Source organism: Takifugu rubripes, chromosome 20 (genome assembly GCF_901000725.2).
Source record: "Takifugu rubripes chromosome 20, fTakRub1.2, whole genome shotgun sequence".
Taxonomy (NCBI): domain Eukaryota; kingdom Metazoa; phylum Chordata; class Actinopteri; order Tetraodontiformes; family Tetraodontidae; genus Takifugu; species Takifugu rubripes.
Genome location: NC_042304.1, coordinates 2745712 through 2772550, shown reverse-complemented (window position 1 = coordinate 2772550; position 26839 = coordinate 2745712). Strand labels below are relative to the sequence as shown.

The window sequence follows — 26839 nt, the reverse complement described above, 5'->3', positions numbered from 1 at the left end:
TCCTGCCAAAATGAGTCTTTATCATACAAAGGGATTAGATTGCCCAGTTTAAGTGCCTTCAAGTTATTAGCACCTTCTTATACAAAGTATAACAGCAAACCCAAAGACATTGATTGCAAGGAGCAGTTCAAATATGATTTCCTTATAGCTATTAATATGTATGCCTTAAATAGAAGCACACCGCTAAGCAGCTTATGATATTATGAAAAGAATGTTCCCTCAGGGGCATAATATGCCAGCAGTGACAGTAAGGAGAGATTCGTATTTACCCAGATTGGCTGTACTTACGTCAAGCATTCTCCAAGCTTGTGGGAGGGAAGATGGGGCAGTGGCAACAGCTCGGTTTTCGATAAGCACTTACCGTGAATAAAAGACAAGCATGAAAGTGAGGTTTAGCCTCTTTAAAGATTCCCCACCAAATGCAGAAGCAGATAGGGCAGGTGTCTTTGGTTCCGCATGTGATTAGCCGTCTGTGCAGCACTGTTCCCGCCGAAATGAGACATTGTCCAACCTTGTCCAGGTGGGGGACCTGTCATCCCAAACCAGAGCTTAGCAGTGCAGTGCTTGGAGTGAAAGATTAGGACCCAAAAATACACCTTTTTTTCCCCTTTGGATGATGAAAGGTTTAATTCAGAAATACCCTCGTGCTTCCTTCGTATCAGCTTTCATTCGGTATTTTCTCATCTTTGTGTTATATTGATCATTTCTAGCTGGTGTCTCATGGTGACTTTTTATGTGGTACAGACAATTTGTGTCTCTCATACACACACATCTCAAGCAAAATGTCCATATTTCAAATAAGGCTGGTGTACTTAATCATATTAGCTCTTTCTTGCAATATAAGTTTAGATCATTTCCAGAGAAATTGTATAATTTGGGGTTTGTGATCACAGGGATTAATGTACAAACCTCAGAAATGGAAGAACAGGAGGGAAAATTTCAAACTGATTAAAATACAGCAGTGCGATTATGTAATAGCAATAATGTCTTTTATTTTAATTTTAATTCACATTGCTTGCAGTGAACAATTGCTTCCATTTTATTGGTGTTTACCCAGGATTTAATTGAAGTATGTCATCAACGATAGCATCATTCTGCATTTACAGTATTTTTGAATATACACAGAAATAGACAAATGCCAAAGGAGTGATTCATGTTTTGAACTAATATAATGACTTTAAAATTCAAGTTGCTAATATTTTACATCTGGTCAAGATGCTCTTTAAAACAGATTAGTTCCATTTGATTTTGTTTTCCATAACCACAACCACTGACATTATCCAGGTGATATTGTAGTTACCTGTAGGAAAACAACTAACTTTTAGTCAATATTTAGCAATCAACACTCTTCCGTAGAATCAATGACAGCATTGTAACTTAAAAATAATGCACAATATGAAAAATAAGAAGAAAAATAACTGGGAGTGGAGTGGGAGTCTCAGCAGCCTGTCTACTCAGATCCAATCATATCGGTCATGGTCACAACGCTCTCTGGGGTCAGATCAAGGCACACTGATTATCTTGTGTGGCCTATTTCTACCGAGGATGTCACAAGTTATATACATTTTCACACCATAAATATAGTCTGCTGCAGAATTTGAGTAACCATAACTTTTTCATCTCAGATATCAAAATCAATTGCATAGTGGTGTCATGTTGCATTATGGGATGCAGGAGGTCACTGTGTAACCCCACAAATGTCTTCTTAACCACCCACGCAATCACAGATTTGTAAAGCAGCCATCAAGGGTCAATTCTCGCTGTTAGGTCAAAATGACAGAAATATGGTAATATGTGCATGAGCACCTCCCGAGCAATGATTTACCCTGACCTGACTGTTTATCAACTAAATTATCCTTCTATCTCCACCTTTAGACCATATGTTCAGACAGCTTTTTTGTCCTGTGTGAAAAGGGGAAAAGAAAAAAGATGAAAGCAAGTTCACAAAGTGTACTGTAGAGTGGCAGAAAAGCCTACAGATGTGGAAAGGGAGTCAACGAGATTCATTTAGAGTAAGAAGGACGTATTATGACTACATTTATCCAAAATTGGAAAATAATGAAGAAAGATTAAAGCCCTCCCAGTATTTTAGATGTTCCAAATGGACTACCAGTCCTGTAGATGACAATGGACCGCAGAGAGTTCCAGACACTATTATGTGGCCCAAATGAGAGCATGACAGTGTGAAAGCCTCTTTGTAGGATCGAGGCAGAGCAACTGCAATGAGGTCTACTCTCTCACATTCTCTTTCATGCTCTCTGGACCGGAGATAAGCATCTACTGTTTTAAATGAAGCGTTGTAACACTAATGGGAGTTACAGGCAACATAGGTCATTTAACATATCATTTGTAAATAAATGTACAAGTTGAGGTACTTTTATACATTTTAATACTTTTCCAGTTTTTTTTCCATCGCCAATTTTCAGCTTCCACTGCAAATATACTATAATTACACTATATTTATACCAATAAATTTCAAATTTCTTTGCATTGTCACACCAAGTGTCTGTCCTCAGAATTTAGATTTTCTTATTTTGTTCCACTGTGTTGAGCGTTGAATATTAGATCTCATACCTGACAAGCATGTTGACAAGAGTCCAAAAATGATCTTTCATTTTATAAAAGCCTTGTCAGAAACACTGACCGCAGCAGTTTATGTTACCGAGGTCAGTTCCATGTTTGCTTACCTGCCATCACCTCCAGCTAAGCTGAGAAAATACAGACAAACAGGCCAGAGAAATTCTGTCACAAGTTATTGGGCACCTAAGAGTGTGGGAAATCCTGTCCTTCTTTATTACTCTCAGTAAATCTCAACCTGTGAATAACACAAGCCAAGCAATTTAAACCGGAAGGTCATACCAGAGTGGAGCGGGAAAAAATTGCCAGAGTGAGAAAACAGGTTTTCAGAGAAAGTGAAATAGATGAGAGATGATGGGAGATGAAAAGTTGATTGGCAACCCAGGCAGGTCTACAAAAAGTAATGAATATACCTTGGTGGGCCTCCTGGATTTTCAGGAACTGTCATTCATTGATTATATATACCTTATATACATTATACAGGGTGTATATATATATAGATAGATAGATAGATAGATAGATAGATAGATAGATAGATAGATAGATAGATAGATAGATAGATAGATAGATAGATAGATAGATAGATAGATAGATAGATAGATAGATAGATAGATAGATAGATAGATAGATTTCCTTTAATATAATCACAATATTAAGTTGCATCTTAAAATGCTAATCACAAACACTCATGTGCACACACAGACACACACGCACACACACACACACATGCTGCCTCTCTTTAATCATTTTCTTTGGTGACTGCAGAATGAATTCAGTAGTAACAGAGTTTTGCCTTGTGCTGTTAAAAAAATGACCTTAATTAAAAGTCCTTCATTAAAAGAACACCGTCATTTGCTTCCTTCCAACCTCGTGAAAAAAAATGATCGCTTCTGGTCTCCTGCACTTGTGAGGCAGCTCCACCATTCAGAGAGAGAATCGTCTGGATGACGTCTTGTGGATCAGATAATAAATAAAAGCACTGTTTTTGTCTGTTGGATGTTGGATGTAGGTCCCCCTACATGAGCCTGGTCCTGCTCAAGGTTTCTTCCTGTTAAAGGGGAGTTTTTCCTTGCCACTGTTGCTTGTTGGGGGTCAGGCCCTGGGATTCTGGAAAGTGCCTAGAGACAATTGTGATTGTTAAAGACACTATATAAATAAGGATTGATTGATGTAAGGAGCAGCAAGTGGTCACCTCAGGGACCTTGGTCGTTTTCAGTATTACACATTTTCTTGGAAAGATACACATAAGTTACTCTGGTCAAAACAGTCCGCTAAATAAATAAAATGTAGTAAAGGAAAATATGTGAATAATGGCTATTGTCTCCCATTGGAAGGAAATGTAATGTAATGCCTCTTCAATCAACCTTATTGATTAAATAAAAGCTCATGTTAGGAGCAGATGTTTTGCTCTCTGAAATATAATTTAAAAAAATAAAAGTATGATATATTTTAGTATTTGATTTAGGATAAATAAATTAATAAAGTTGAAATGTACTCTTCTACCCCCATGGGTACACCCTGGACACATGGACATCCCATACTCTACTTAACTTTTGAGGTTATATACTGAAAACTGTGTACTTACTTTACTACAATTTCAATATAAAGTGTAAAAACAGAGGCAGTCTGCTCTGTAGTTTAATCACTTTAAAACTACCAGGACCAGTGTTGGCCAGGAATGTACATATAGCTCCTTTAACACATACTTGTTTTAATGTAATTCCCAATTATTGGCCTGAAATGCAGCTTATTACATCATTATACAGACATACATACGTCATCTTTGTTTACTTCCTCTACTCGTCACGCTCCCGTGTGGTCATCTCTGGTGTTTTAAAGGCGTTGATAAAGGTTGCGTTGAGTCGACATGTAAGTAGCCACGAGTTAAAACCCACCGAAACACAGGTCATGTCAAAAGGACCAGAGATGATAGACACCTGCAGGTACTGAAAAGGCCATTTTTACATACTATTGCACAATAATCCTTGCAATCGGGAAAAAAAATCACATTCTTCATTTAGTCCTGGAAAAGTTGTCTCCCCTTTGAAGGAGGATTGTAAGTTGGTCATCTCCTCCTGGAGGTTTTGGGATCATGTCAATTGACCTTTTGTACTGAGGGATAGCTACACCTTACTGGTCCCAGAGTCTTCTGTTCATTCTACTAATGTAAACACGTCCACATTTGCTTTAATAAAGGCTTTTTAACATACTTTTCCAGAACTTTGCTGTTCTGTTAATGTTCTAGGTGAATGCAACCACTCCAGATGTCAGCAATAGCATTTCATTGATTGATCGATTGATTGTGTTTATTTAAAATATAAAGTAAAAAAGGTACTTATTTGAAAAGCTGTGATGAGATTTAGAATTTATAAGCTGCCATCCCTTCTCCTTAAACAATAAATACACAAACTTCCTCATCTAAACCTTTCTAAACACTAATACGTCTTGTTAAATAACATTTCTGAAATATAAATGTAATTTATAAGTACACCTAGTACAGTAATGTTTTACAGATAAGTTGGACATTCTGATGAAGTGCATATACACGTATGTACATATAACATATACCTCATACACGTGTATGTGCATATATGAGGTTTCTCTCATCCCTGTTCCTTTTGAAAATAGTATGAGAAAATAGTAAGTGTGATGCTGATTCACCTCTATGGCTGAACTGTTCTACAGATTGTATGAATTCAGTGAATTCTCAAGTTATTTTCTCTATGTTCATACAGACAGACGGACAGACAGACAGATGGATGTTGTTATACTGTATGTAAGAATCAAGCTGGATTGATCCCACTTATTCGCCCTATTTTTATACACATTAGTAATCATCTTTGACCAGACTGATCAACGGTAACAGTGTATTACATGAATGCTTAGAGCATTGAATCCTGTTTTTCTTAGAGAAAATCTCAGTTTAGCCTAGCCCACTTGGTTAGCTCTGGCAGTCACCTACTGTACCAATGATTTTATTAATTGAGATCAATACTCTGGATCTTTTACAATTCTAGCATGGAATCCCAGATTAATGTGCATGAATCCACACTAATCCAAACTGTCCTCTGCAATAATGCTTTTACTCATGAGTCTTTTATCCAGCTACAGTACATTTTTCCTGATGTGAACTTGGGTTTGAATATAAATCCTACATTATGTGTCATTCTTGGGTACCTGGCAGGGCTCTGACGCCAAGCTACACAGATCAGTCAAAATTATTGTCTTTCCTTTTTTGTACATGACACAGCTCCTGATTTCAAACAAATCCTTAAAGAATGAGTGGAAGTGAAAATAAGGATGTGATGTTTGCACACCTCCGTGTCAGCGCTGTCAACAGTGTAAGCTGGCTGACTGTCCCTGCTGCTCTTTAAGGTGCCCACACTCCTACCTGAGTGACACTCACTTGAGCTCTGCTCCAGTCTCCAGCCCCTCTAACAGCAAGATAAGACTCTTATCGCCTCAAGACTGAAGATTTGGCCTCAATCCAAGAAAACCAACAGAGCAGGAAAACCACTGTCTAGACACTTAAGGTGAACTAAAAGCAACAAAGCTCTGTTTGACAGGAAATACTAAAGGGCTGTCGCTGGAACCCAGCACCGAGACAGGGCTGCAGTTCAGACAATGACACTGTGCCAGAGAGCTTCAGCATCCCCCAGTTGTGTATCTTGCAGAAGAGGAGCGGTGGCAGCATGGCCACCATGCCAGTGTGGCATACAATGATGAAAGATGGACTCGTGGTGTTTTGACCTCAATCAACTTTGTAAATCAAAGCATTTATGAAGTTGCGAGCTGTGAAAACTGTTTCCACTGTCAGGTTACGTCCAGAAGGTGGTGCTATTTCCACTATGTTAAACGCGCCACAGAGTAACAGGGCTATCAATTAAATGTAACTAATCAAACAAGTATGCAGCACAATGCAAGTCCAAAGTGTAATTTTTCAGCTGTAAAAGTTACCATTTCCCTAGTTTTCACAAAATCAAATTAAAATTCCTTGAAAAACCTATCTGCATTTTTTTTTTACCAAATTGCTTTTTTTAAATAATGCATTCTGAAATTATGTCAAGCTTAGAAAAATAAAAAGTGCTGCATTGTACTACTTCTGGTTGCTCCATTAGACAGGCATGAAATGCTTAAAAAAAAGCAAGAACAGAAAGAACTAATATGGTGGTCCAGTAGAAGTAAAAGAAATGAGTACATTTCATTTAAATAATGTGGAATTTAACTAAATAGTTAGGATTTGTGCAGGAATACATAATCCTGCAGAATTGCATCCATAATGTGATTTTTCGTTATTATTATTATTGTTATTATTATTATTACTAATCTATTCATTACACATATGCAGAAAATACAATGACAAAGAAGTAAGAGGAACTGGTAAAAGTAATTAGAACCAGCCGAAGAAATAAGAAATGCCCATGAAGTATTGAATCAGGTGCTCTTCTTCAGAATTTTGTATAGCAGCAGAGCAAATGGGAAGCTGATGGAGTGACCTTTTCTGAGGACACTAGCAGCAGCATTGTTTGACTTCTAGATGGAGGTAACCCAGGGATACAGCAGGTCTGGTGCAACACCGTGCTCTGGGCTCAAGTTAAGCAGTTAAGTTAACCCTTTGACCTGCATGACCTGCATGCCCAGCAACCAGAATCTTCCCCAGCTGTGGAAAATGTAGGAGACAGTTGGAGGACAGGTACAGCATGTGCCCAAAGTATCCCCTGACCTATTAACTGGGGTGGACAGACTCTTAATAACTGGGTGGGATCTACTCCTTTGGGTTGCAGAATGCAGGCCTCATTGCTGAGGCTGTCTCCTCTTCAGATTTTATGCTCTTTGACCCTGGTCAATAAGATAAATGCAAGATAAAGTGGGAGAAAAAATAAAATCCAGTTTACCTGACAGGGTTAGCCTCTTTGCTCTTAGCTACCATTAGCTGTCCACACCCGGAACGGCTCAGCAACACAGCCTACAAGAAAGGTAGAGATAGAAATAAATTTCATTATCTTGAGTGACAAAACAACTCCTGCACCATTGTTCAAGGGATCCTGAAAGCTGAGTCTGAGGGTCTGGTTGCTGGAGAATTAGCGCGTCTCCAAACCAAAGCTCCAAAGCTTTGGCTCCACAAAAACTTTCCCTGCTGCAGGGGAGGCAGGTAAAGGCAACATTAGACAAGGTTAGATGTGTAAAGGTGCCGCCACAGAACTGGATCCCCAAGCAAAGCATCTATAAAGATTATCAAAGCCAGCTGAAGTTGCCTTTTGGAAATAATAAAGCTGAGGAACAACCTGAAGGGGATGTGAAACTCAAACTTAACAAATAATTTACTATGAAATAATGGACTCAACCCTTTAAAAATATGACTAATGCCCCAACAATTTTCCAAACCCTTGAGAATGATGTTATTACATAAACCTCAGAGAATTAATAATACCTGATAATGACAAGGAAATACTCATAATCCACACTGAAGGTGTCACATTCCATCATTCAGTCCTTTGTAATGCATGGTCAAGGAGGAGGGAGGGTAAGGTCCAACTGGTGAGCATGAGATGGCCCTTAGGAGGTAAATAACCAGGAATGGGCTTTCATGGCACAATGTGGTAACAAGGAAGACAAACGATCTGAGAATTCTACAGGAGAATCCTTCAAATCAGGCTCACTGATGTGATGGGTCTCAAGAAGGAGGTATTGGAGCAACCAGATCCCCACAGAACTTCCTTGTCTCTTACTGGGAGTACTCGTGTATAATGGTTTACAGAATGTCTCTGTTGACTGTGGAGGAAGTTTGTAATGTGACAGGGTCTCTTAGGAAAGGGGGAGAACCTGATAACTAAGGGAAGTCTCATCAGCTTCAAAGTCCAAAAGAAGTGGACACCTAAAAGTGTGAGAGTGGAGAGACAGGCTAACTTATGAATGTGGCTGTTTCTGAGACAGACTCGGCAGCGTGTGGTGGCCATTTCGCCAGGTGAGAGACATGAGGGTGAATAGTACCTGGAGGTGAGGAGGGCAAAACAGGGATGAGGAGGACAGGACAGAATCTAGGGGGGGAAAAACACAATACGCAGCAGATAGCCATCATAAAGACTCCTTTCACTAATTAGGCATCGTTAGTTCCACTGGTACATTTCATCACAGTACATGTGACTGGAAGTGACTTGGATCATTGATATCTATAGAAATTATATGTATAGAAATGTTTGAAATGTGCATTCTGTAAATATTAAATGTTAATAGATTGTATACTGAAAATCATTTGACGGTACATGTATCCTCTCTGTCCCACTATAACCAGTACCTTTATCCTTTCTCTGCTTGGACGAGTATTGCCACCAATACCCAGTCCAAATTTTCTAGTCAGTCTGTTAATCCTCTCTGTCCTACTAAGCAGTCCATTTAACGTTTTATGACCCACTATTACCATTTCATATATTCTCTATATAACCCTTCAATTTATCCTCTCTGTCCCACTATAACCAGTCCATTTATCCTTGTTGTCGGACCAGTTGACTAACTCTGTCTCTTCTATTGAAACCAGTTTATATTCTCTCTGTTTAACTGTAACCCATTGATCCACTTATCCTCTCTAGTCTATTAAAACCACTCCCTGACCCACTATAACCGACCGGTTGACTAATTTACCCTCTCTTTCCTATTGTCACCAGTCCATTTATCCTCTCTGACAATTATACCCAGTCCATTTACTCCCCTCAAACCATTAAAACCTATCTAGCTAGACTTGAATAAAGACATTTTTGAAATAACACTAATTATGAGGCCGACACAAGAGAAACAAGTTTGTGATGTATAGTCTTTGTCTGCTTTAGATAATATTTTACATTGTTATTGAGTTTTTGAAAAATTGATTTCCTTAAACATTTAATTATTTTCCATCTTTTATTATGTGGGATATATATATTTTTTAATTTCTACCTGTACTTTTTCTCAAGTACTGTGCTCCTGCCTGACCAGGCAACATTTTCATGGCTACATGAGACCCCTGCTGGTCACAATTCAGGAGTCCCAGTATTGAAGCTTTTCCCTACATCATTTTCCACTGTGTAGGTGCTGATGGAATCAGATATAGAGGGGACCAATCCTCTAGCCGAAATCTTAAAACATCATACTGCCCTGTCAAAGCAGAGAAAAAGTGGGTTGCTGATTTTAAACTGGACCAAGGCAACCCAGTGCACGACAAATCAGAAGGAAAATTGGATGGGTTTTTTTCCCGCTCTTTGCTTAATAGAAGACTTTAAGTTCAGTGAAATTTCACATAGCCATGCCTTTTCTGTGGAGTGTGTCGGGGAACATGGTAGTCACTAGCATATGAATATGTCGCCTCTCAGCATGTGATTGAGCCCTACCAGACTCGATCACAGGGATTTCCTTTGCCCGCCTGCGCCATTTGCTGTCAGGGCCCGAAAATCCAAATTGACCTAGACAGGCACACAGATGGGGTCTTTCTTGCCATAAATAAAATGTTAGAATCAGAAGTTTAAATCTATATACATCAATGTGGTTTATATTTGTCCTTTGTTCAAGTCATTCTGCAAAAAAAAAACAAAAAAAACAAAGATGGTCACAAATAAATTTGCATCATCAACATGACTGTCACAGCTAATTTCTTTGAAAAATCAGTTTAAAATTGGTATTTTTAAATTTAGCAGTGATGTGAGTGGGGTTAATAAATCATTTATTCACTGTTGGTCAAATACGAGGTCAAAGAAGAAAATACTAGTGGCCGCTATCATGGTGTTTTTTTAGCTGCTGATAGTGAATTATGCAACTTTTTTTTATTAGAATACTACAACAGAGGTGTAATAATACAGCTTTGACTGCAAAAAAGAAGTGAACTTTGCCGACAGTAACCCATGCTACAAACTCTTAGATACAGTGTTTTGATGGGTAACACGGCGGCGGAAGCACAATTCAGGTCTTTACTGTCACCTACTGGCCAAAGATGGTATGACACTATCCGCGTGCATTAATACGTCATTGGATATAATGAATGAAATTAATATCTCAGTACACAATCAGTTCTTCTGCTCCAGATTTGGATTTTCAAAAGTATATTCTTATTAACCACATAACATGTTTCTCAAAAAATCATATTTGTCAATAAAAAACATGTTTCATTGATTAATATATATCTATCCAACAACATCATTTTTAAAATAATGATTCCAATTGTTGCTGAAAGTAGTTTCGATTTTTTTGGTTGGTTTTTGTTTGTAATGGGCCCTGTGTTTGACTTTAAATTCATCATGTTACGCTTTAAGTGGATTAGAGAAATGATGATGATGATGATGATGATGATGATGATGATGATGATGATGATGATGATGATGATGATGATGATGATGATGATGACGACGACAGGTTACTTGTCTCCTTTAAGTCAGGAGGCAAGGGAGAGATTTCAGCCGGAACCTGAGGCCACCTGGATCCCAGTCCAAACAGTGAGCCAAGGAATATTCTCTGAAATCACCTGTTATCTTAATCTGACAGCCAGACTTGATTACAAGTCATTAAAATTGCTTTTCTCGCCGCGAGCAGTCTTCAAGAAATTATCTTAATTGTGTCATGATTATGCTTTAAAGCTTTAGTGCGAGCTTTACGTTGAAACATTCTGCACCTGGGCCCATGGACAGATCCTACACGAGCTCTTATCTCTAATTATAATGAACTTAGATATATTGCTGATGTTAATATTGATGTTTTCTGTATATGTGGCATCTACGGCATGTCTGTCCATCCCAGGGAGTGGGATCTCTCATGGCTCTCTTTCAGGTTTCTTCTTTTTCCCTAAAAGCTTTAATTTTAACTGTTTCCTGACCCAGTACAAGAGTACAAAGAGGTTGTCACGACTCGGTTATAAAGCCCTCTGAGGCAAAAAAAAAAATGTTTGTGATTTTAGGCTTGGGCTCTAAATAAAGATTATTTGATTTGCAGAAAATGTATCCCTCCTCCCCCTCCTTAACTTTAGGAATTTGAAACTGGACAAGAAAAGCAAAACCAATAATACTAATAAGCACGGACAAAAGCCCTGCTGGTTGAGGCCCAGTGACGCAGCGAGGTGGTGGTGGGGGATCGACCCAGAGATCACAGATCTGCATGACTACATCCCTTGATCCTCAAAGAACCAAAGTCAGGGAGCCTCTGGTCCCCCAGCAACATGTAACCTTTGTTTAACCACCGTTTATGGCCCCAACCTTTGTTTAGACGTAGTTACAATACATCACTCCTATGTCTAGAAAGCATGTACACATGGTTGCCTTAGCAACGATAAATTCATCACCTCTGTAACCTGTAAGATCTTTATTTAAAATGGGTTTGGTTTAATTCCATGAAGATGTGCTCCCATCAGCCTTTTCTCAACTGCTGATTAAAACCTTCCTGTTTAGCCTCAGTCGTTACCAGACTGGTCACAAATATAATCATCATCTAACTTAGTCCCACTTTCAAGATAACATCCTTTCCAGTTAGGAAACAATAATAATTGTAAAATTGGAGAGGCAAGTGGAGCGGAGAGGCAATTAGCCCCAACAACAACTATTATGGAATGGATTTCCCGATGGTGTGTTCAGGACATCTGAACTGGCAGATTCACCAGTGGTGCACTGTTCTGTTCAAAGATGATGGGTTCAGGTTTCTGCCTGCAACATCTGGAAGCAGATCCTCGTCGGACGCTCAGACCTCAGATATGAAACCCAACGCTGGGTTATGATGTACTGTTGCATCCACCTGACTGACCGTGTTCAGGTCGAGACCCGTCATCTTCCGTAAGGCCCATCAAGATGACAATGACTGATTTTCAGTCCAGTTCAGAATCTAATGAATGCATTCATTTGAGTTTTCTGTAACCAAGATTTTTAACTGTAGTATTTTATTTTTGAATATATTCAGATTTTAGTGTTCCATATTCTTTTGGCATTGATTTTATCGCAATTTTTTTAAGAGATTTACTTTAAGAGTCGACTCATCTTAACTGTTTTACCCCTTTCAGGGTCACGGGGAGGGTCCACCCCTGGCAGGGCCCTATATGAGCATTTGTGGGTTCAGTACCTTGCTCAAGGGTACCTCGGCACTGCTCCGTAGGACCCTCTGTTGCTCGGTCCAATTCCCAACAGACTGAGCTACCGCCACCATTTAAGCAAATAGTTTGACAAACTTCTTATAAAACGAAATGTTGCAAAACATACACTAAAGTTCCAAGTGCATTTATAACATTTTCAATTTTTATTGAGTTTTTGAACATTTTTTTTCCCCCCAACCGCACCCATAACCGTTAACTTCAATGGTATTTGCATAATTTTTAATTCAATCCCAGGAGGATATAAACAAAGGTAGGCTGATGCCAGGTAACTAGCAGCTAACAAGCCAGATCTGCACCGCTTATAAGAAACTACATAGGCGGAGGGAAACAGCTGGTTCTAGAGTGTTTTTTTTTCTTTTTAAATCCAGTTCTCCATTACAAACATCAAGTACCTGGTTTGTATCCTTCTAGGTATAAGGCTGATAAAAAAGGGGGGCATTGCTATTGAACAGGACAATCCGTTTTTTAAGTGGAAGACAGAGGGATGCAACACTGACCCTATAGAGTAGCAGAGGACATCACTGGACAGATGGTTGGCACGATGGTCTGTTGTTTTTCAGTCACAAACATGTAATAGCTAGAGTTCTTCGAAGCTTCACCTCTTGAGTTGGTGAGAGGTTTGCAGGTTTAGTGTTGTAAGACATTTAGTTCTGGCATGATTTCCAAGCCTCCTACACCTTTGTAAAATCTATGAAATCATAAGGCTCCAGGGTGCCATAATATGATTACTTCCACAGAAGCCTGGTGAATGAAGGCTGATAGGATGATAACTAGAGTGTCTGAGGGATAAACACTGATGATTCTCACTGGACTATTGAGTAAAAACAGGTTGGGTGGGTGACAATGCTGAGCTATGCTCAGATCTTGTGTCTGAAGATGCAACATCTAGCATTTGTGCAATCCTTGACCACAACCTGTAAAGGCAACTAAGATAAGGTAGCAGCATAATGTTAATATTTCACCGCTCCCTCTGAATTTGGTATAGGTGTAAAATCACAATGAAATGTCTGTCCAAAGAACACTTAACTGCCCAGATAGGACCTAACTGCAAAGTTGGCAAAACTTTTGCATCATTAGATAGTCTTGTTTACTGGGGAAAACAAATCTCAAAAGCCTATTAAATGATCCAATAGCACTTTATGACAGAAGAATCAGTTCCTGATCTGAAATGAAGACTTTAAGGGTTAGCCCTGGAGAAAAGTGACAATACATGGGAAGGTGTTTCCGGTTAAGTGTATCCATCTGAAGCAGAAGACTTTAGAAGCGCTTGGGACCCCATGGAGAAGCCTTGGTTGCCACTGGTGCTCCAAAGCTGGGAAAATCTTCAGAGCTGCTCATATCCGGAGCCTGAACAGTAGTGTGTGGTTGAGATGCAGTTAAGTCACAAAAACTGTTTGTTTGATTGAATAAAAAGCAGACACAAGTGTGTCAAAGCAAACCTTCTCATTTGCAGTGGCCCAAGGAGCTTCCCTCACCACAAAACCTTTGGATGGACCACGATGTTCATCCGCAGCGGACGCAGCAGGTCTCCTGTAAGCCATCTTTGCCTCGTTCTCAACAACATCAGCCATCTGACAAAATACATTACGGGGGGGGGGGGGTTAAACTGCAACCCTCAGTGTCTGAACAAAACAATTTAATGTTCTTGCATGCACAGAAACTCACGTATTCTTCTTCCAGGTTAAGGAGGTGGTCAATGGCTTCATCCACCAGTTCTGGGCGACCTATGACAGTCACAAGGTTTGGGTCGGCAGCTCCAGTAGGGGGAAACCTGAGATCAACCTAAAGAAGGGATATAACCCCCCCATCAGACATGACACTTCTTGACAGAACCAAAAATGCCTCCAATCAAGTAGTTCACATGTTGATGAATGTTTCAAACTATCTAAACAAAACAATGTTTATTTAAGACTAGTCATCTAAAACTGAAGTTAAAATGTAATGGGACACTTGAGAAAGTGATCAATATGCTAACGCAGCCAGCTAAACTTAAAATGATAAAAACGCCAGAAAAAAGCCTGATAAAATTACTGTGTGAAGCTACATAACAAAGCTCGCCCCTGTCAGCTGAGCCAGAATAGTGACTGAAGCAGCACCTCTTGTAAGCACCGACGGACACTTGGCTGTAAATTAAGCCCCCAACCTTCCGTGCACATCAATTCCCAAATGCTGGACCAACTCCCAAGTGCTGTGTGTTACCAGTGCATCTTCTTTACCTTAAACTCATCCATGATCTTGCGGATGCCTTTGCCACGGGCTCCAATAATACGAGCATGAACTCTGCTGTCCAAGGTGATGTCTTCAGAGATCATCTCCTCCAGCTCATCCACAATAGCCTGAATGGCATCACGTGCTGCTATGGCTTTATGTTCATACCCAGTAATGGTGATCTGATCCTAAGAAGAGGGAGTAAATTCAACATGAATTTACAGTATTTTCATAAAGTTGCTACAGAAACCATCTTCTGTGCAGACACAGAACATTATTTTGATGGCTGTAACCCGTCATACCTGGCTCTCATCATTCTTCTCTGGAAACTGGATATTAACATCATGCTCGGTGCGGATGTTCGTTATGACGGCACCCTTACGGCCAATGATTTTAGGGTGGTATTTGGGGTCCACAGTCATAGTTAATCTATAACTCCTGAGTGCCTATAAAAGTTAAAATTAAAAGATTAACAGGCTGCTTCCCACTTACTCATGATTAACAGGTTAATATAGATTAAAGTAGTGACACAAACGTCCCAAATGTTTACCCGATCTTCCTGCTCAGCCTGCAGCTCTTTGACACGCTCCAGGAGGCCCTCTTTGGCACGGTCAAGCTGACTGGCCAAGCCAGTAATGTAAATGTTATGAGACTGCTGGTCAGGTGCAGGCACTTGAATATTAACCTGGACAAAGACCAGTTCGGTAAACAAACAAAAGCGTTCACAAGAAAACAAGAATTATTGCACAAAGCTTGTTAATGGCTACCTCAAATTCATCCATCATCTTCCGAATCCCGCTTCCTTTCTGCCCGATGATGTAGCGATGAAGCTCAAAAGGCACTTCCACCTCAATGGTAACAGGAACCAAAGCCTAAAAACAAAGCCCAAACATTTACAAATGGCACCTACACTTTTACCACCATTTTCCACCTCCCCTATGATGCTCATAGCAGAAACCAGGAATTACCAATATAACATATCACCCACCGAATGGATTTACTCGCTTGAGGTCCAAAAATAACAATATAACAACTGAGCTGTGCAGACTCCATGTTAAAAGAAATTGTTAAAAACCTTTAGTGCTTCCAGAGCAGTATCACAGCGCTCTTTACGGCCAGAAATTACAATCACGTCACACTTCTTAGGTGCGTTTGGATCCAAAGCCTCCTTCAGTTCCCCATTTGTTTCTCCATTCTCCTTAACAGCAATGTCAGCAGAAGGTGCTGAAGGAGGGGGGAGAGATTACATTTTATTTTTATATATAGACACAAAACATTACAATTTATGGGGGTATAAAGTTCTCTGCTGTCCTGATCAGTTACCTTGAAGGTCTTCGCGCTCTGGAAACTTAATTAGGACATTGTGATCTCTGGTGATTTGTTGGATCCGTGAGCCCTTGGGGCCCATGATAGAACGGTGGAACTTCTGGGGGATCACACACTCAACAGTCACTTGTGCATCCTGAAAAAGAAGATGTTGAAAATGAAGATGGCACATAAGGAGACCAAAAAAACAAAACTAAAAGCAGTGTGCATCTACTGACCAGGTCCTCAACTATTTCTTGCATGCGCTTTTTGGCTGCTTCCACACATTCTTTGGCTCCTTTGATTATGACCTTTTCACTTTGAGAGCCTGTGCGTGGAAAGCTCACCATCACACCTCCATATTCATCAGCGAGGTCCCGAAGGACTTGGCCACGACGGGACACAAAGTAACGGTGGTGCTTTGGATCCACCGTCATGGTGTCCTCAATCACATTGTCCTGTTAATAGTAAAAAACAGATTTTGGCAGTTGTTGAGGAGCAAACTTCCCCCCCCCCCCCTGTGGTTGTTCTGAGGCTCACCAAACCCTTAATAAGTTCTTCCAGCTCCTTCTGGGCTTCTTGCACGGCTTCTTCTGTGCCAATCACAGTGATTAGTTCCTGGTCTTTGTCATCTGCAGTAGGGAAAATGATCCTCGCTCCAGTGCTATCGCGAACTTTGCGGATGTTTCCGCCACCTTTTCCGATGAGAAACTTGTGGTATTCAGGCTTTGCTTGCAGTTCAGCAGTGAAATTCTTTGTTTGCTGTGGAAAACGAATTTTAGAGGATGATAAAGAAAAAAAAAAAAAAAAAGCCAAAAGAATAAAAGTTCAAGAAATCCACAAACCTTCTCTTCAGCTAAAGCAAGCAGCTGCTGCTTGGCTTTAGCCACTTCCTCTACTGGGCCACGGATGGTGACTTTATCATTTCCTGAGCCCTCGGTGGGGAAGTGGATGTGCACGCCGCCACACTCCTCCATGATGGAGCGCACAAAGCGACCCTTTGACCCAATCAAGGAGTTGTGCAACTTTGATGGGATGGAGACCTCCATCTCTGTTATGTTTGCCTGGACAAAGAAAAGTAACTTCTGTCAGACAACTTCAAAATGTCTTCCAAAGAGTTTGAGCGGAAATATAGTGAGACATTTAGAACCGCACCAGCTCCTTCTGAATGGCCAAGACGCGATTTCGAGCAGCCTCGCAGTTGGCCTTCTTTCCAGTAATGACAATCATCTCCGAGTTGCTGTTCTCAGCAGGCAGATCAATCTTTGTGTTTGTCTCCTCGCGAATCTAGACAGCCAAGAAACAGAATCGCTATCAGTGACCGACTGAGGATAGCATTCATCTCCACAGCATTCCTGTACAAGGTACCTTCTTGATGTTTGATCCACCTTTTCCAATTATGTTCCTGTGGAACTGCTTGAAGATGGGGACTGAGACAGAGTAGCTGTTCTCCACCTGGGTTAATAAAGTACTGGTTCATACTCAAAATTACTATAACGACAAGAGTAATCACATCAGGGAGGGCTTACCATTTCAGCCACTATCTTCTGCATGAATTTGGCACATTTTTCAACCTCATTTCGTGGACCTCGAAGCTGAACAATGTCACTTTTCTGGGCTGGGTCAGGGAAATTAATGATAACCTGGAACAAATAAAAATGCATTTAGGCACAGACGGGTGAAGGGGTCAAGGACAGACAGAAGAATAAAATGTATTCAACTCACCTCTGGAAATTTGTCCCGGACTTCTTTAATCTTCTCCCCCTTTTGGCCAATGATGGCTCTATGGAAGCGCTGTTCGATGATCAGGTCCTTTGTACGCTCATTCTCCTGTGTGACACGGTATCATTAGTAATGGCACCAGGACCCACGTCATAGCACCTTACTCGCCAATTCTGTGCTTCACCATGCGCGACGCAAGCTCAAGCAGCTCCTTCTTTGCTTCCTGCACACCCTGGGGGTCCCCCTCGATACGGATCAGGTTACTTTTCTCATTGTCAGGAGGGATGCGGACAGTCACCTTGTGCAACTCTTTGATGCGGTTTACTGTGAATTAAAAGATACATTAGTAGACATATAGTTCAGAAAGCTATTGATGCAGGTTTCCCTATTAAAATGTACAATTTTCCTTTATCATTACTTACTGTTGACTCCTCCTTTTCCTATGAGATGTCGGTGAAATTTGGGATCCACAGTAATCTCTGTGTAGTCCATTCTGCTGATCTTTAAGGCACATTAGTGGACATTAATACCATAATAGCTGGATCCAAATATGCACACACACACACACACACACACACACGTCGACATGCCTTACCAAGTCTGCAACAGTGACTTCGATCTGACTCTGCACCATTTGCACGTCCTTGGTGGGACCCTCCAGGGTGATTCTATCTTCTCCCTCAGTGAACTCAATATGCACCTGTTATCGCAAAGCATGGAAATTTAGCAAAAATGTGGACCAACTACCGTAAACATTGCTTATCGCCAACGTTCTTCATGCCAATCGGCACCAAAATATTCTGACCACTTTTTGCTGACATGTAGCGAGGACATTTAGGCAATGCTGCCAAAGCAAAGAAGCTTAAACTAAATCAGATTAAACAAAAACCCCAAATGTTGGCAATTGTTGAACCTGCTATGTTCACAGACCTTGGGCATTTGTTGGGTGATCTTGGCCAGGTTTTGTCCTTTCTTGCCAATGATGAAGCGATGAAGCCAAGAAGGAGCAGATACCATACCAATAGTGTAGCTATTAGCCTGTGGGAGAAACACAGATGCCGCGTTGCACCTCACTTGTTTTGTAAAATAAGTGAAAAACTAAGTTGAATTAAACCCAGTGACGCTCTTTACCTTGGCATAAACTTCAGTGAGGGCCTGTCCCAGACGGTCTGGTTCCCCACGGAGGATGATGGTTTCCGAGCTGCTGTCAGAAGGTGGAATCTCGACGGAAACGCCAGTTTTATCCAGAATTTCCTGTAGGGTGTTTCCCTTGGGGCCAATCACATACTTGTGCTGAGATTTCTTTACTTCTACTGCAATAGTGGTGGTATTCTTTTTCTTGAATGACAAAGAGAAAACAATCAGTTCAAAAATAAATGAATAAAGGCCCTTGAGAGCAGAACAGTGTGCAGTGACCAACCTTCTCTTCAAAAATCTTTTTAATCATCACTATGGCAAGAGCAACCTGCTCTTTTTCCCCAGTGATGACAACCTCCGTCTTGTTCACACTTGGAGGGGGGACATTAATGCGGGCACCCGTCTCCTGCATCAATTCTCCAACCAACTTATTATAGGCACCAGTGATGAACGGGTGATACACTTTGTCAATGTTCACTCTCTCCACAGCACGCTTGTCCTGAGATAGTCAGGGGAAAAACCGTAAATAGACCAGAAGTATCTGAAAGGAATATCTGAAATGCTCAAATGAGTCGTACCTGTTCGGCAGAAATCAACAGGATCTCGTGCTTGGCCTTCTCCAGGCCCTCCTTGGTACCAGAGATCTTGATCTGGTTGCTAAGGTCGTCAGGTCGTGGGATTTGAATTTTGGTAGCCGTTTTGAGCTCCAGCTCCTGAAGCTTTTCCCCGTTTTTGCCGATGACAAAACGATGGTGTTCCTTGGGAATCGCAACAGTCGTTGAAGCCTGGTGAAGGTTTTTAAAATAAATAAATAAATATGGGTGCTCAGATGTTAAATCATTACACGTGTCGCCCTTATAAAAAGAGCAGAGAAAAAAAAACAAGACAGCTTCGACCTGAGTCTGCAGTCGGGACACAATCTCCTTGCGGGCCTTCATCACGGCATCCATCTTCCCAGACACCATGATGGAGAGACCCTGATCTTTTGCCAAAGACAGCTCCAGGTGGGCTCCAGTTTTTTGCATGATGTCAACACAGACCTTTGCTTGGTCTCCTTCCCCAAATTGGCTGATGTCCTTGTACTTACGCTCCTCAAGTGGCACATGGAAAACCTAAATCAAGAAAAAAAGTAAGTAGTAGTGTGTCCTACCCTGTCAGAGATTAATTTCAATAAAGAAACACGTAGGATCCTAGGCTGAATAAAAATAGGTAACACATTGCCTTTATTTTTAAAAATCCCCTCAAAATTATTTTGACAAAGGATAATTTCTGTGAAATTCAATTAAATTGGCACATTTTGGGCCAATACCAAGCCACTGGTATCGGCATGCAAGTTTCCATGCAAATTCCCACTCATCCAGGTCACATTAATCCTGTAGGCTCTAGGGAAGAGGCATCTGCACTGTTAAAAGCAAAGCCAAGCAACTACAGAATCCTTTAGGATGAAAGGCAAAACATCTTCCAGCCGCCTTCAACAGCAATGTTCTGTGCACGTCATTAATGTCCAGCCGTCTGCAGCCAGGCCAGAATTAAATACGTCACCTGAACAGCCAAACAAAGCAGCGTACTTGAGCGACTAATTGGAACTGAGCGCTGAGGCCTTTAGCGTGAATGTAGCCTTCGTCGGGCTAACGACATGACGTACAGTTCAGGATTAGTTTCACATTAATGCAATGATTCATTTTTCCAAGCCTACTGAGTGTTTAAAGGTGCAGAGATCTTCTGGATATTCAGATTTAAGGATCTAGCTACCCTGGAAACTTCAAAATACAGCAACACAATGCAACTACAACAGCAGTGTGATTAATTACTGAAGAGAGGATTGGCATGCCTGTGTAATGATAGAAGACTTTAGGGAACGGATCTTGGATGTCCAGGCGTTGGCGGTTTCCTGGGTCCCCTCCGGTGAGGCGGCCTTCTCAGGCAGAGGTGGAAAGGCCTCCTTGTAAGTAGGAAGGGCATCTTCCTCTTCCCCAACACTGGTTCCTGCCACAGCAGCTAATTAAGAGGAGAAATGCTAATGAATCAACATGCTAATTGCTGTGATCGCACAACAGACGGTATGCAGCGCAGCTTTTACACCCACCATTACTTTGCTCTGGTAGAAGCCCGCTGCGGTGCTCGTTGAAGATCTCCTGCGTAAGTACGGCGACTGAGCTCATGGTCAAAATCCCACGTTAACAGAGTCCGAGTGTGCCACTGAAAGGAAACGTTGCACAGGTTGTTGGTTTAAGGCCACCTTCCATTAGTCAGTGCACGGGTAGCTGCTGTGCAATATTCATATGTTTGCTTTAAATTAGGTGCATTCGGTGAACGCGAGTCCGGTAGAGACGGTCAGGACACACGATGTTGGCATGTGGTGGTTCTTACATAGTTATTACATGAGAAAAGATTAAACAGAAGAAAGCTGCACTTTAACTTCAATGAATAAATGTCAGTTAAAAAAGAAAAACAACTACATGCAAATATTTTAGTCAGATATTCTACAGAAAAGTCCTTTGAGTAACCAGATACATCAGATTTGAGTCCTGAGACAAAGAGGACCCCCCCCCCCCCCAGTGGGGGAGGGAGTGGAGATGTGACTACTGGACAATCCAGGAGGATCTTCAAAGTCCTCCCAGAATCGGCACAAGCGGGAGTTTGGACATGAAAACAGGCTAAATGCTGAACTACTCTGGGCTTTTCAATACATTTGTAGTGGAAAATACAAGCGCGGCTTCAGCAGGAACCACTCAGTCCTATGTAAAGAGTATGTGGGGTGTTCCTAGATCTGACCTTTTACGATCAGAGCTGGATTTCATCTCCCAACAGACTTTACTAATGTTACAGCTGCTTTGTTGCAGCGTAGAGAGATTATTTATTCATCCAAGTGTCATTTTTGATAATAGCTACTCTCCAAACAAGACTGAGTATGTCTATATGACACCTAAAACACGTTTACCAAGTACTAAGTAAACATGTGTTTTATTACCAAGTAAACATGTGTTGTATTACCAAGTAAACATGTGTTTTATTACTAAGTAAACATGTGTTTTATTACTAAGTAAACATGTGTTTTGGACATAACTTCATACTCATAGACATACGCAGCTCCATTAACACCTTTTGTAGCATCTGTATGCAACAAAAGCTGTGGTTTCCCCTCTGTTGGACTAAAAGGATTCTTTAAAATATTTAATTTACTCACTAGTATTTTTCTTGTTTTATCTACCTGCAGTTTCATTTTATTGCTCTCCTGTCAGGCCCTCAAGATGCTTAAATTGAAGCTAATTTGTCAGCCATTTCACCTATTTCTAATCACTTTAGACCAATCTATAAATAATATAATAATATTTGCTATAATAATATTTGCCTCTCGTCCATGTCTCTGCGATTACACTTAAACTAACAAAATTATGGTCAATCAATGCAGATTTTAGTGAATGTAAAAAAAATCTAAAGCTAAAACAGAAAACCCTGCCGACTGCGAGTCTATACGAGGACGTTTCTGCCAAGTTCAAGGTAGAAACTTTGGATTTAGAATTCCCACGAGGTGAGATTCCACCTGAGCTGTGGGTGGGCAAACATCAGGAGAAAAGGGGCTCAAGAGGGTATTAAAGTTAGCGCCCTGAACACAAGAACTTACCAGCTAAATGGTCAGTTACCAGATAATCCGTCCTGTAAAGAGCCAAGCTCCCGTCAGCCTGCCAGTTTTTGCCTAAAGACGATATAAGAAAAATCAGTCCTACGAGTATATTAAAACATACACATACAATACACACACATACAATACACACACACATACAATACACACACATCTGCAGAAGATTTTCCTTAAACAATGTGAAAGTGCTGAATCACTAAACTATGCATCTTAACATTAGTGCACCTGAATACATTTTCCATTAGGTTTTAAAGCTCCAGCAGAAAATCTACTTGCCATAATTCAACACAATAAATACATTGCAGGCACATGTAACCGAAACACGGATGCATTCGAGTCTCCCCCCCAGAGACCAACCTACAAGGTCACATTTCCACCATAATCATTCAATGTGTTCCGTATGACATCAAAGTCCGTAGCACGTCTAATACCTAAAACCCAGATTAGGCTTGAGGTAGATAGTTAGTGTCAGTGCTAGCCAACAAGATATGAAGGAATCCAGGCTGAACTATGTACGGCACATTCAGTTCACAGTAGCTATAGCCTTGCTGAGGAGAGACGATTACTTATTTACTTAAAAACATAACTTGGTGTCAGTTGTACTGCAAAGATGTGCAATTAAATTTACTTGAAGGGATTTGCGTATCAAAAGCACTGCAGGATTGGTTAGCCCGAGCCCAAGCTAGCTAGCAAACTTGCTAAAAACTTTAACTACAGCGTTAGTATACGTGACACGTAGCTCGTCAGCTAATATGTTGCTCAAATCCCTCAGAGACCCACAAGAACTTCGATCTTAACTAACAAAGCGAAAGATACTCAGTGACATCAACAGTGGATTAAAAATTATCTCCGCTATATTAGCAGATCAAGGTCACGTCACGGTAAGGCAAAAGAGACGACGTTAACAAGATTGCTAAAAAAGTACTTGCTTCAACTTCAGCTAGCGATTAGCTTACAGTTTGTTCCACTAGCTGCTAAGTCCACGTAGGCATACAGCTGAGAGGAGAAATGACACGGAGACAGGCCGGGACGCACCGTTCACGCTTCACCAACAAAACCTTGCTCAAGTGCCACACAGTACCAGAGCAACTTCAGCACGTATGTCGTAAGAATGCCCATCACATTAGTTTGAAAATTCCAAAAGTACTTACTTATGTTTGGTTACTCGTCTGCCCAGAAGGTGCAGAAGCGGAGATGATTCAACTGGCGAGAAGGTGGGATTCGAGTGGGGCGGGTATATACGAGCACCGCCCACCAATCACGTCCCCCGACGTCACGCCGTGGTGTCCGGTTACAAACGAACGCTCCTGGACTTTCACACCCAACTTCTTAACTGCGATGCAACTGCAGCTTTTAGCGTTGCAGATGTGCAGCTTTTAGCGTTGCAGATGTGCAGTTTTTAAGGTTGCAGATGTGCAGCTTTTAGCGTTGCAGATGTGCAGTTTTTAAGGTTGCAGATGTGCAGCTTTTAGCGTTGCAGATGTGCAGCTTTTAGCGTTGCAGATGTGCAGCTTTTAGCGTTGCAGATGTGACTGACTGAGACAGCGTGTTCTCTTCCATTCGCCTGATTTTAGTTCACATGCAGCTCAGATCGCCAACCAGGTCTTTAAAGGGTCTAAAGTAATAAATTCAAAGACAAAAAGCTGACTAAAATGTTGCTTAAAGTCATTCGTGGTGCTTTGATAATAATAAAGAACTGAAATGAAGTTAAATCCACTTCGATCAAGCAAGCGAGAATAAAAGCAAAATAATATATTTATAAAAATGTCCTCCGAAACTGGAATATAAGTTCCTTTTTACAGATCTGCAGCTACAAAGAATAAAGCTGTCACCGTATACATAATGTCAGCGTTTCAATGTCGACTATTTTTTGATTTAAAAAGTGCTAAATAATAAAGCAAAACGCCACAATTGTTATACTTCTGATCATTCACGTAGGCGGATTTTCTTAAAGTAGCATTAGTCTTTTAGTGTTTAGTCTGTTGTCTTATTTGATTTCTTTTATTCATTCCTAGGTTTGTATGTCTTGTCTCTAAGATTAATTTTAGGTTGTCTTGCACAACTTTAATAAAATGTTCCAGTTTAGAGACGTGTTGCTTTAAAAAAAGAACAGTAGGGGGGGCTCCATTACCTTTCAGTGTCAGGTTAATGAACAAAACAGTGGATCTCCAGTGAACAACATTTATGGACAAAAAAATCAAAGACAAACAAGTGTTTGCACTTAAAAAACCTCCAGTAAGAAAGAAGAAAACAACCCAGTTATCATGCAGTGCAGCTGCATATGAGCAACACATGTAGACTCTCCGTAGGACACTAATAGTCATAATTTACAGCATTCTAGGGAAAAAGGAACTTTAAAAAGAAGCATAGCCCCCTTTAGTTTTAGGAAGGTGGTCACATCTCTCAGATCACTCACTGTGATGTCAGAAACTCTTAATTTGTCTGATTTCCTGAGTAGAACCTTGTTAAACTGGTGGATTATTCCCTCTGTCTGCAGATCCCATCAGCTCAGAGCTGTGATTCCAGCCGGGGGACGGCACTGCGACACCTCGATTCACATTCTTCTTGTTGAATATCTCCTTGCTTTGAAAACAATGAAAACAGCTCTCATCTTGGTGGTGGAGTCCTACAAGTACCTGGGTGTTCACCTAAACAATAACCTGGACTGGACACACAACACAGACGCCCTGGTCAAGAAGGGCAACAGCAGACTGTTCCTGCTCAGGAGGCTGAGGTCTTTTGGAGTGCAGGGACCCCTCCTGAGGACTTTCTATGACTCTGTGGTGGGATCAGCCATCTTCTACGGGATAGTCTGCTGGTCCAGTAGCATCACAGACAGGGACAGGAAGAGGATGGACAGACTGGTAAGGAGGGCCAGCTCTGTCCTGGGATGTCCCCTGGACTCAGTGGAGGTGGTGGGAAATGGGAGGATGATGGCTAAGCTGTCATCCATGTTGAACAACACGTCCCACCCCCTACAGGACACCCTGGCAGCACTGGGCAGCTCCTTCAGTGAGTGGCTGCTCCACCCTCGCTGTGTGAAGGAGAGGTATTGTAGATCTTTCCTGCCGGCTGCTGTCAGACTGCACAATAAACAGAACAACCGCTAACACAATCTGAATATTATATATTCTGATATGTATATTGTATTCACCCTCTGTACTATGTACAGGTACACAGAGGCCGAGTATCCATTTATCTGGATTATTGTAAATATCCACCCTCTTTGTATATTCCATTTGATTCTATCTTATTTTTTCCCCTGAGTGCTCTTGTTGCTGTTGTTGCACTGTAAATTTCCCCGTGTGGGACAATAAAGGATCTGAATCTGAATCTGAATCTTAGACATTTGGAGGTTTGTTATTCCAGTCGCCAGGACATGAAATCACGCCATTATTTAAAGGAAACTGTCTAAATAGGCGCTTCTCACAAATGAGTCGTCAGTTTTGTTCACTTCTAGGAATATTGACATTGGCCCCCTCCCATAGAATGTTAAAAGACAAACATTTGCTATTATGACGCATAATATAATCATTAAAATGTTCACTTGTTAGTGCAACATTTCAAATCCCTTTAATCACTCATTTTTAAATGTAATGACAGCAGGAGCTGCTTTACACGCAGTCATGGGAAACCGTTTAAAAGACTTTTACTGTCTTTTCTCACCAGCTGATAGCGACTCTCACACACGGGGGGCTGAGGTGATGAACATCAGCACAAGGAAACGAAACGATTTAAAAGAGTTAGACCCAGATGTTCTGGTCAGTCCGTCTGCCCACAACTGCAGAGGCCCCATGGAGCAGTCGTGATACGCTTCTACTGGGGTCCACGTGGTGCCACATGTGCAGCCGTATGGGACTGTCCTAGCGGAGCCTTCTGATGAATAACATCACACCACATGGTTTAATCCCTTCACCGCAAATTAATAGTTGGTCAATATCACAAAAAATCAAGATCTAGATGCAGACAAGGAGAGGAACAGGGTAAAAAACAATCGCCTCCTGTTAAATGAGTAATCAAATAACAACCATTAGACTAAAACATTATAACAAAACATACATAAAAACATAAACTTATAGTCATAGTGAAATTAAAGACTCTTAGGGGACTTGGCACTTCTTTTGGTATAAATGTATTAACAGACTTTGTATTAA

At 41.0% G+C, this 26839-nt stretch overlaps 1 protein-coding gene across 1 annotated transcript; it reads right to left on the bottom strand.

The window, feature by feature from the left end:
- Window positions 1-12790: 12790 nt before the first annotated feature.
- Window positions 12791-23987, bottom strand: hdlbpa (high density lipoprotein binding protein a). Its single transcript, XM_003973786.3, has 28 exons — window positions 23837-23987; window positions 22668-22739; window positions 21129-21241; window positions 20874-21040; window positions 19939-20154; window positions 19621-19827; window positions 19326-19541; window positions 19037-19243; window positions 18836-18943; window positions 18501-18605; window positions 18328-18406; window positions 18090-18229; window positions 17909-18013; window positions 17713-17826; window positions 17552-17638; window positions 17339-17470; window positions 17029-17247; window positions 16724-16945; window positions 16423-16641; window positions 16202-16340; window positions 15954-16102; window positions 15646-15750; window positions 15429-15563; window positions 15181-15324; window positions 14887-15066; window positions 14336-14452; window positions 14110-14241; window positions 12791-14017 (listed from the first exon to the last, which is right to left on the bottom strand). Exons 3-28 carry the CDS (start codon window positions 21202-21204, stop codon window positions 13928-13930), a joined length of 3810 nt encoding a protein of 1269 aa, XP_003973835.2. The 5' UTR covers window positions 21205-21241; window positions 22668-22739; window positions 23837-23987; the 3' UTR covers window positions 12791-13927.
- Window positions 23988-26839: the final 2852 nt, after the last annotated feature.

What these genes read in the sequence shown, in the direction of transcription:
- hdlbpa (XM_003973786.3), bottom strand. Translation starts at nt 21,204, where the DNA reads ATGAGCTCAGTCGCCGTACTTACGCAGGAGATCTTCAACGAGCACCGC. An exon ending in TCACTGAAGTTTATGCCAAG is followed by an intron (nt 18,944 to 19,036) that starts GTAAAGAGCGTC and finishes TTTCTCCCACAG; the next exon opens with GCTAATAGCTACACTATTGG. An exon ending in TTAACCTGGAAGAAGAATAC is followed by an intron (nt 14,242 to 14,335) that starts GTGAGTTTCTGT and finishes GTATTTTGTCAG; the next exon opens with ATGGCTGATGTTGTTGAGAA.